The sequence below is a fragment of the Chiloscyllium plagiosum genome, chromosome 21, assembly GCF_004010195.1.
Source record: "Chiloscyllium plagiosum isolate BGI_BamShark_2017 chromosome 21, ASM401019v2, whole genome shotgun sequence".
Lineage (NCBI taxonomy): Eukaryota > Metazoa > Chordata > Chondrichthyes > Orectolobiformes > Hemiscylliidae > Chiloscyllium > Chiloscyllium plagiosum.
The window spans coordinates 45,603,574-45,615,097 of NC_057730.1; the positions used below are offsets into that span (position 1 = coordinate 45,603,574).

The 11,524-nt window shown below is 43.5% G+C and overlaps 1 protein-coding gene across 4 annotated transcripts in view; it reads right to left on the reverse strand.

The window, feature by feature from the left end:
* The window catches only part of LOC122560826 (neuronal-specific septin-3-like), a 464,551-nt gene that overhangs the window by 405,899 nt on the left and 47,128 nt on the right, over positions 1-11,524 (reverse strand). Inside the window, exon 1 of one of the 4 annotated variants that reach the window (XM_043711962.1) lies at positions 3,321-3,675. The exons of 1 other annotated variant lie outside the window; for it this stretch is intronic. In XM_043711962.1, the coding sequence (XP_043567897.1) occupies positions 3,321-3,375 (55 nt within the window). In that variant the 5' untranslated portion in view covers positions 3,376-3,675. Of the gene's footprint in view, positions 1-2,336; positions 2,377-3,320; positions 3,676-11,524 lie in introns of those variants that run through there. 2 more of the 4 variants (XM_043711961.1, XM_043711964.1) reach the window with 2 other exon arrangements.

Sequence of the window (11,524 nt, forward strand, 5' to 3'; positions counted from 1 at the left end):
CAAGCTCTTAATGTCATCCAAGTTATATTCAGGCCAAATGATTGTTACCTATTTAAATTGTTGAGAACATTCAAGCAGAGTATGATTGGATTAAATATTAAGGATTTCTAGAATTGTGGGGATAGTATGGGGAAATGATGTCACAATCTAGGCTCCAGGGTACATATGCTGACTCCTGCCTCCCATTATGTAATGTGTTGATATTGAGCTGGAGTACAGTATCCATCAGGAGGCACTAAACAGCAAGCAGGAAAGGAAACAGATGTTGAGTGCAGTCAGCAAACCATTACCCAGACTGAATTCATTACAACAGGAAGCAATGAGGCAAAAGTGAGGACTGCAGATGCTGGAAACTAGAGTTTAGATTAGAGTGGTGCTGGAAAAACACAGCAGGTCAGACAGCATCCGAGGAGCAGGAAAATTGACGTTTCAGGCAAAAGCCCTCCATCAGGAATCAGGAAGCAATGAGGAACAAGTCATTGATTGCCTTTAAGATAGAGACTGACAGGTTTTGATTGATATGGTGATCAAGGTTTACTGGGAGAAGGCAGGAGAATGGGGTAGATAAACATACCAGCCATGATCGAACGGTGGAGCAGACTCAATGGGCCAAATAGCCTAGTGCTGCTCCTACATTTTATGAAGCTTAGTTGATTCACTGTGGACTGGGTTCAAAGCTGGAGTCTTGAATTCTACATATTGTATGTTTACTCAGTCAGTGGATGAACCCAGTACCCTCCAATAATTTTCAATTAGCCTTTTGACATCAGAACTAGTTACACCCAAAAGTGTTGGAGTCTTTCAGTGCTGTTTTGCAGACGTATACATTCTTCTTTCTACATTTATTCCAGGAACAAGGCACATATGGCAAGATCCATTATCACAGCTTTGTGCTTAGCTACTCTTACCAAATACATTAGAAGTGTAAACGTGTCAGAGCACATAAAACACCAAATGTTTCACAAAATATTAAAGCAGGATTATTCAATTCTAACCCCTCAAAGTACAAATGGAGGACAAGTGTAAATCAATTTCATGCTCAATAAAAGGAGAGCAGTGTTTGAAACAATCGACCTCAAAACACTGTGGTCATTGGTGATACAATCAGAGATTACAGCAGGAGAGTCAAAATCATTCAGCGCAGAAAAAGTCCTTCAGCCCATTGAGTCTGTGCCAGCCAGTCTACAATAATCCCACTTTCCCGCACTTGGAGTATTAATCATAGAGGTATACAGCACAGAAACAGACCCTTCAGTTCAATTTGAACATGCCGACCAGATATCCCAAGCCAATCTAGTCCCACCTGCCAGCACCCGGCCCATATCCCTCCAAACCCTTCCTATTCATATACCCATCCAGATGCCTTTTAAATGTTGCAATTGTACTAGCCTCCACCACTTCCTCTGGCAGCTCGTTCCATACACGCACCACCCTCTGTGTGAAAACTTGTCCCTTAGGTCTCTTTTACATCTTTCCCCTCTCACCCTAAACCTCTAGTTCTGAACTCCCCCACCCCAGGGAAAAGACTTTGTCGATTTATCCTATCCAAACCCCTCAGGATTTTATGAATCTCATCCCATTGCCTTCAATATTAAGATATTCCAAGTGTTGTCCATATTCTTTTTAAAAAGATTGAGAAGTTTCCCACCTTTACTTCCCTGCTCAGCAGTCCCATCCAGATTCACCCTCGAGGTGAAATATTACATCCTCAAATCGCCTCCAAACCTCCTGTCCTTCACCTTAACATGAAGCTTTCTGGTCTTTGACCCTTCAACTAAAGGGAACATCTGTTTCCTATCTACTTAGTCCACGCCCCTCATCATCTTAATCTGGCCACAAGATGAATGTACATTCAAAAAGAATGAGAGACTTGCATTTATCTAGCGCCTTTCATTACCACAAATGTGCCAAAATGCAGTCATGAAGTATACTTATGAGGGGTAGCCATTGCAAGACCATCTCTCATACTTTGACTTTGAACGGGATCAGAGGTCGAGAGCAAATGGGCAAAGGAAAATTTTCAATACCTCAGTATTAACTGACCCTACCCTACACCATATCTATAAAATTGTTGCATGCTTGGAAACCATCAGACAACCACCACTGATTGAGAGTCTCCTCAGTGCAGGATATGTGCACAGACTTCTGACAGAGACATCAATGGTCGGGGATAATAGGATACGACTGGGAAACAACCATTTTCGCTGCGCTTAGTTCAGATTGGTGTGTCAATAGTTCATCAGAACAGGATGAACCGTCCAAAAGATAACGCAGGTTGATCTCAAACGCCTGAGGCTGCTTTAAACTATCCACAGACCGCATCAATTATTACATACCTGCGTTAAATACAACTGCCAAATAAGCAGAAAACTCACACACCCCATATCAGCAGCCTGAATTTATAAAGTAGGGCACACTAGCCAAATGGACCAGATCAAATTTCTCTCGTATTTAAGTTTCGCCTTCCGTCAGAGAGGAACGAATTTAATTCAACTAGTTACTTTCTAAAAGCGAGTCAAATCCACCTGTGAGAGCTACTGAGGTCACAGTCCTGCACGCTGTCAGGATTGATCTATCTGCCACACATTAAAGATTTTACGACAATAAACAACTTGAAGGGAAGTGGTAACACTATCCTTTACACTGTTCGCGAGTCTTTGGTCAAGGCTATAATACTGCCCCATTCCTTTGGATGTCTGCAGTTTTCATTGAACTTTTTCCAGATCAAAGCTGAACAGCAAACAGTATTCCACCGTCTCATAGCTTAAAGTGAACCTCTCAACATAGCAGAAGGCTTTAGATTTGAGAAGCATTGGAAAACCAAAACCAAACAATGCTGTATATCATGTTTAGCCAGAGCTTGTGAATGTGGGAGTGAAGCAGGTTTGAGAGAGAGAGAGAGAGAGAGTGGGAAGGGGTGAGAATTCAGAATTCTCGCTGTTAGGGAGTGTTTAAGTTAGCATCAAATTACACCTCTGTACCTGCTCACTCCTTATCCACATCTCCGCGCTCAAAAACATTCCAGCACTCCAGGCTAAGATAAACGTGACACTAATTGGTTCTCAGAGACCAGAAAGATTAGAAAACGAAATGAAAGTTAAATGAGCAATTTCCCTTCATTTTAGGTCCTTTGCTGTAACTTCTCACACAGTGGGATAAAGAAAATGCCAGTCATCAAACCAAGAGCTTCGCTTACTGAAAGTACTTGTAATTTTTTCTGTTGTTTGTGAATTAGTTAATCACGAGCCGAAAAAGAATTAGTTTTGAAGCACTCAGTTTCAGCTATTCACAGGCACAATGGCCCACATTATAATACAGACCTTCAAAATCAGACAGAATCCCCTCTAAGTGGTCATTGACAGAGAGCTCCGACATCCTGCACGTTATCCCCAGCAGAGGAGTTGTCAAATAAGGTCCAGGGAATGTTAAGAAACTCGGCGGAAGGGAAAATAAAACACGAGAAATTCTAACGTTTGCAAACAGCTGAGGGAGGTCGCCTCTGCCTTTGTAGATCTGAAAGTTCTCCCTCTCACTGGAAGCGGAGCACAAGTGTCTATGTACCTCTCAAGTCTCCACACATGCCAAATGCTTTCAGCTGCATGCAAGGCACAGTTAGGAAAAAAAAACACACGAAGCAAATGGTCCGTCCCTCCCCACACATTCGGGTGAAAGGCCGGCCCCATCAGCACATTGGCTGGATCATATTCGCGCTTCAGCTACCTCCAGTCGTCAAGGTTAGCTCGGATGACAGGGAGGGGGAAGGGCCGAGGAGGGGGAAAGACCTCCAACTTTAAACACATGACCCACATGAAACTTCAGAAGTCGAACTGTTCGAAGAAACACAGATCAGAAACAACTAGTTAAATAAACACACACACACGCATTCTCTTCCACCCACTGCTCGATGACTACAGAAAGAAGAAAGATTTCTTTTAAAAAAAAGAGCTATTCCAAATAACGTTATAATAAACTGAATAACGTATCAAATACATTGAAAATCAAACCGCGATCAAGCTGCTGGGTACATAACTTACCTGTTGAAGAAGAAGGGAGAGTGGAGACTGGCATAACATACATGACACTGAAGTCAGACTCTGATGAAGACTCAAAATGTTAGTTTGCTCTCTCCCCAGTGATGCTGCTTGACTCGCTGTGATTTCCAACATATTTTTGTTTTCAGTACAGATTCCAGCAGCTGCAGTAATCTGCTCCAACATCCATAAACAAGAGGCCATCAAACAAACCCCATTCTGCTATGACCCCTCTGTGTTGGCCTATACCTTAATCTCAAACCTCTCACCTTTGTTTTCAAATCCCCATCTCCTCTCGATCCACACCTCTCAGAGACCCCCATGTTACTGCCCACTCGCCCAGACTTTAACCTCTCCCCTTCATTGGTCGCTGTGTCTAGACTCTAAGCTTAAGTGCACCTCCCTACAACTCTTTGCCTCTTGTCCTTCTGATTTGATTTGACTTATTATTGTCACTTGTACCTAGGTACAGTGAAAAGCTTTGTTTTGTGAGAGTACACGTACATCAGACCATACAGAGATCGCAGGATGATTGAACAGAGTGAGGAATACAGAGTTACAGCTGTAAAGAAGGTGCACAAAAAGCAAGATCAATGTTATATTTGAAACCTAGTCCCTCTTTGACCAAGCTTTTGGTCAACTGCCCTAATATCTGAAAGGGTTTGTCAGTTTTTGTGTAGCACCTGTGGGATCTTAGATTACATTAAAGGTACAAAATGAATCATGTTTCTGCACAGATCACTGCCTGCAACCTTCACAGGAAAACAGGCCCATGTTGTTCATCTGTCTGCTTTTGAAGCATTTGCTGAGGCATTTATTTTGAACAGCACTAATGGGAATGCCATAAAATATGTTTCCTTTTTAATATCACTGTAGTGCTGAGAGTTTTGAGGCAGAATGAGACTATAAATTGACTCCTAAAGGCAGACAATTTAATTCATTCCATTTTTTTTAGAATAATTCAAGAGATTTGCTAATTTGGGTCATTTCGGACTCTTGAACAGGCCAGTGTGGATCAGGCCCCAATTTTTTTTTTAACCAGCTTTGATTGTCTATTTATTTTCATTTGTGTGTGGTACACACTCTTTTCATGCTTGCGATGACAGACAATTATTAAGTGCTATGGTGAGTGAAGTGATTTCCATCAGCAGAAATGGATTCCTCAAACCCACCCACTCCCTTACCCTTCTTAATTCTCATTCTTCTTGATAATTGTCTCCTACTACACTCTGTATGCATTGCGTTGGATTGTAACCACTGCCCCTGGCATATTTGAAGACAGGGTATGCTAGAAAAACCTGCAGCCCATCCTCCTGCCCTCCCACTTTTATGAGGGAAGTTTCACAGTGGGGGAGTGCCAATGAGGTGTGGTTAGCCTTCAGCCTATTGAGGCCCTTGAAGGCCAATAGATCGCCAAGTGCCCTATTCATTCTCTTCCACTATTTTACTCCTGACAGGGGGGATCCATGACAGGTGTGTGTGGCCTCCCGAATGCTATTGCATTAATGATCATTAATGATCCCTTCAGCTTAGTAGAGAACTGTGAGTGAAGAGTCTTGAAATCAAAATTTATATGAGACTGAATTATTTTCAGAATTGCTGATGAGTCTTCATCAGATTTACTATAGTCCAAAGAAGATCTGACTTTGGAAAAACTATTCAGATTGTGTTGGGAGCAGAAAACAGGAGGAATCACAGAGTGATCCTGCAAAGAGAAGGACAATCTCACCAAAGAGAGCAAAGGAATCAGTGATAAGTTGTAAAAATCAAAAAACACCCATGATAAGCAACAGAAAGAATAGACCAAATTGACCTAACTGATCTAAGGAAGGCTCATAGGTACCAGCAGTGCCCAGCAAATAAAAAGGAATCTGATGTAAAGAAGTAAAACAGAGAAAGGGAGTAGCAAGATATGAGTAGGGAGGGTTCAGAGGGAATTGAGTCAAGTGTTGGCAAATTAGACTAGATTAGTTTAGGATATCTGGTCAGCATGGAAAAGTTGGACTGAAGGGTCTGTTTCTATGGTGTACATCTCTATGACTCTAAGTCAAATGGAATGCAATGAGCTTAATAAGGTACAGCCACTGGCATTAGAAGATGCCTAGTGTATCTCTAGGGAAAATTAATTATTCATTCAGCTTGAGTTTGATAGCGCATTTATATGTCAATAGAAATTTGGTGACATGATGGCTCAGTGGTTAGCACTGCTGCCTCACAGCGCCAGGGACCCGGGTTTAATTCCAGTCTTGGGCGACTGTCTGTGTGGAGCTTGCATGCTCTCCTTGTGTCTGCGTGGGTTTCCACCAGGTGCTCCGCTTTCCTCCCATAATCCAAAGATGTGCAGGTTAGGTGAATTGGCTATGCAAAATTGTCCATTGTGTTCAGGGATGTGTAGGTGTGGTACATTAGTCAGGGGTAAATGTAGAGTAATAGGGTAGGGGAATGGGTAGGATACTCTTCAGAGGGTCAGTGTGGACTTGTTTGACCCAAGGGCCTATTTCCACATTGTAGGGACTCTATATATTCTATGTTTTTTTTTAAAGCTTTATATAGGGGTAGGTGTCACTGTTTTATCAGATCATGTTTTGCGAGTGAAAGAACAGAAGTTATAACCTGCACAGATGAAAGTATAAAGTCGAGTGGAACAACTGACAAGATTAAGGCTACATTATCAGTAGCGCTGCAATACAAAGAGTGTAAGATAGTAAAGAATGTGAATGTAATTCATTCCTGTAATGCACACGTTCCAAACTCAAGATTCTTGAAGTAGCAGAAGGAGTTTGCTGCGTTACAAAGGCCAGCGAACAGGTCAAGGGAGACCAAGTCATGCCAAGTCTGTCCACAGACATACCAGACAGAGAACAACTTGCCTAGGAACAAATAGTCAGCAGAAGATTTTATCGAGTTTCTTACACTTAAGAAGAACCCAAGAAGAAGAAAGAATCTATTGAAGTTACTTAAAATGGCATTAGAAATATGCTTCAAAAGCCGGAGTAGAATCAGTCACCATCAAGCCAAAATAGATTAAAGCAAATACAACCAAAACAAAAGATTGACTGAGAATGGCCTGCTATTCAGTATTATACTGAAGGATGGCCAGACCTGAAATCAAGTGAGTTGGTTGAAAATATATACTTTGTGCACCAACAGCAATTCACAATCATTAGGTGACTTACTAGTTAATGAAAGAAGACCGGTGTTTCCACCTTCCAGGTCCTGGAAAGGATATAACAGGGATGCTTCGGGGTCACTAGTCATGGCTCAGATGGCGGTGCATTGGCTGAAATCTCGAACTCATTGTGAAACCCATGACAAGATTTCCCAAAGGGGGTGTTGGGGTGCTGGGTCACAAGCTGAAGTTTTGGAGTCAGAAGCTCTGATAGCCAGAATGACCACTGTGGGTCTCTGACAATGTACCCCCGCTTTAACAAGCACTCACTTTCGCAGCTCCCACCTCACCGTGTAAGAAACTACAGAGAGTTGTGATCACAACCCAATCCATCACACAAGCAAACCTCCATCCATTGACTCCATCTACACTTCTCACTGCCTCAGGAAGGGAGCCAACATCATCAAAGACCCCTCCCACTCGGTTATAATCTCTTCCGTCAGGCAGAAGATACAAAAGCTTAAACTCACATCTGAACAGATTCAGGAACATCTTCTTCCCGGCTGCTATTAGATTGCTGAATGGACCTGTGAAATTTTAAATTTAATGTTGATCTCACTCTTTGCGTACCTTCTCTGCATTGTGTTCTTCACTCTGTTCTTTTACCCTAATGCACTTTGTATGGTACGATCTGAATGCAAAACGAAACTTATCAATGTACTAAGGTACATTTGACAATAATAAATCAAATCAAAAACCTCTGACATCTTATGTAAGGTAATGGTTCTGAAAGGGTTAGTGTTGGAGACTGCATTAGGCACCACCCAATCTAAAGAAGTCATACAGTCTTCAGCAGTGAAAGCTAGAGTCTAGCTCACAAGCCTAATGGCATGAACATGTCACCTTCAACTCCTGATAAGCTTAGTAACTATGTCTAAAGAACTACCTATTGTTACCACATAATAAAAATGTCCTGTTGTTAAGACAAGTTCCTCCTCTTAATAAGCCTACTGAGTGGTTCATTCTTGACCACTGTTAACCAATTGGCACAAAGACTCTTTAAAGAAAGGATTGGTGAAAGCAATCAATAGCAATTACAGCACTAACTGGTTGGCATTGGTCCTTCAGCACAGAGACCTTCAGGGAAGAGTCAACAATTTTCAAACCTCAGAATGGGGTCACTGTGTGAAAATGTTTGGGAATCGCAGTGGTACAGGACTGTCAGGAGTGGGAACAGTCTTATCTATATGCAAGAAAATTGAGATGAGAGAAGTTTGCAAGAAGTTGCATATAAAGAAAAAAAGAATGAGCAGTACTACCCACTGGAGCGAATCAATTCATCTTCAGTTGTCATTGTTTAGGCACCAATGCAGCCTGGTGAGAAAATGATAATTGCAGGTTTGAATTTGATGTCCGATAATGAAACGGCATAAGTTCAAGAGACAAATCTCTAAACTGCATCTCCCAAGGAAGAATCATCAATACCAGTGACCGAGCGAAGTCAGCAGCAATTGCCAAGTAGCATGGGTTAAGGTGCTTACAGAAGGTGAGTGAAGTCTTTAACCTAATCTATAGGTCGAAATAAAGATATTACATACTGCAGCACAAATGTATCAGCAGATTGAGAATGAAGATTTGTTTATTCACGTTGAAGGTGGACACCACACAACGGTAGGATGGCCAACACTGAAGTAGAAGGACAAATATCCACAGATTCAGAAAACGGTCAAGAGAAAAATTGCCTGGTTGAGAATTCCAGGATAACTGAAGAAAGGAAGTACCTGTTACAATAGAACAACCATTTTCTATGAAGGAAATTCATGGGAGAAAATGAATCATAGAGTCATACATCAGGGAGTCAGACCCTTCAGTCCAATTCATCCACACCGACCAGGTATCCTAAATTAACCTAGTCCCATTTGCCAACATTTGGACCATATCCTCCTAAACCCTTCCTATTCATATACCCATGCAGATGTCTTTTAAATGTTGTAATTGTACCAGCCTCCATCCCTTCCTCTGGCAGTAGGTTCCATACACACACCACCCTCTGCATGAAAAAAATGTACCTTAGATCCCTTTTAAATCTTTCCCTCTCACCTTAAACCTATGCCTAGTTTTGGATTTCCCTACTTGGGGTAAAAGATCTCGACTGTTCACCTTATCCATACCCCTTGTGATTTTATAGTCTTCTATAAGGTCACCCCTCAGTCTCCAATGCTCCAGGGAAAACAGCCCCAGCCGATTCAGCTTCTCCCTATAGCTCAAACCCTCCAACTCTGGCGACATCCTTATAAATCTTTTCTGCCCCTTTTCACAACATCTTTCCTATAGCAGCAATGATATGGGGCGGCTACCTGAAGAGTTCCTCTGTTAAAGAAATTCATGACAGCAAGGTTCTTCCCAATAAAAATAGTGGACAAAGCCTCTGCTTATGCAGGAACACCATCCTCAGTGAAGGCTACCAAAGGTTCTCCAGTTTAGAGAGACTTTATAAACCCTACAGAGCACAATAATGGGCTACAGTTGTCAAGCCAAAGACCCACCATCCTCCCAGTCCAAAAGGAATATGCTCTGACCACCCCTTTGACATGCCGGGGGTCATGTTGCCAGAGGCAAGTGGACCTTCGTCAGCTTGAACTTCCAAAGGTCCAAGAGGTCAGGCACCCCTGGAGCATCATGAGAGGAACCTGCAGAAGGTGCCTGTGTGTGTGTGGTTCCTCCTCCTGCAGCCCTGCCTCCAGCTGGCAATGCCCTGTCTCCATGGGAGGAAGGGGCACCTGGATTGCGCAATGGGCTTCCCACCTTTCTTCGCCATGCCATTGGGCCTAGAATCGATGGCTAACACGATGGAGTTCAGGGTCTGAGCATCTATCAAACAGACCCTGAGGGTGCTGGGTCCCCGCTGTCCATGGCATTGCCAACCTGGCCATGCAGGCAGAGTGATGCCCACGTGAGTCATTGCACTGGTGTAGCTTCAGGGCAGTGAGGGCCATTGTGTCCCACATAGCTGTCTGTTGCTCCTGTTCCTCCTTGATTGCCAATACTGCAGGCCCCTCTCCCTGCCTGCAACTGAGGCAGTCGCCTGATCTCCAACCAAGTAGCCTCTGCTGGAGCCAATCTTTTCTCCCACAGATGGGGTGGACATCCTGCTATTGCCTGCAAGATACCAGGAAGAGTAGGCATGGTGGCCTGTGGTTAGACACGGTGGGCAATGAGTAAGGCTGATACCGCGCTCACTGCAATGGAATGGTGAGTGGAACTTCCTTGTTACTCATGACGAGGATGTCTCAGCATTCCTGCAGGAGTGGTCCTGATCTTTTCCTTCAAGAGCTAGGACTCTTTTCCCATAGGGGCCGAGGAGTGGAATATTGGACATCCCCGTTCACATGTCCAAACCCTTTCTGCCCTATTGTGGGCTGTCTTCCCGGGTGAAGGTGTAGTCAGTGCGCAGCCATGTAGTGAGAGTGGCAGTGTATGAGGCTCTGTGGGAGGTGGATGCAGAGAGAGAGAGACTGAGTGCAAGGTAACAGAGAAAAGAGGGTAGCGCTTACCCTGGTGAAGCGGTGAAGGTGATTGACCCTTTTGTGACAGTGCTGGCCATTCTTCTGGAGATGGCACTGACCTGGGTGGCAAGCTCGGAACAGGCTGCCAGGGCCTGGTGACCCAGCTTCCCCTCCTGTCCTTCACGAAGAGAGCAAACAGCCACCAAGAACCACCCTCCCCTCCAGGTTCGCATTGGTGAATCACGGCACCATCTTCCATCTCTCTTACATGTTCATATTCTGTCTGTCACCGGGCAGAGCATCTTAAGAATGCCAGTGCTCAATGATGTTTCAAAGGCAGCACAGGGATGCTGGTCTTTCAGCAGATATCAGGTGAGTGCCAAAGTTATTTTGGGATCACCACGTCGTAAGATTGGGATAGAATTAGGTGACAGTGACACCATAGGAGGGATATAGTTGATTAATAGGATACAGTTGGTAAGAAAGACCAAGAAATCTGCCTGGGTCTCATGCTGAGAATTCCTCCAAAAATCTTGATAGAACCTACACTTTGGCAAAAGAAGCAAATGATTCAGTCACAAGCAAAAACAGAAATTGCTGGAAAATCTCAGCAGGTCTGGCAGCATCTGTGGAGGGAAAGCAGATTTAACATGTTTGGTCCAGTGACTCTTTTTGGTTCATCTGATTCAGTCCATCTGATTCAATCCATCTGATTCAGTCATCTGATTGTCCCTTTTGTACAAAGTAAGCATTTTCATGCACGATGAAATAACATTGCAAAAGTTGAGATAACGAGGCATGCACGCACACGCACACACAGACACACAGGCACACACACACAGACACACAGGCACACACACACAGACACACGCGCACGT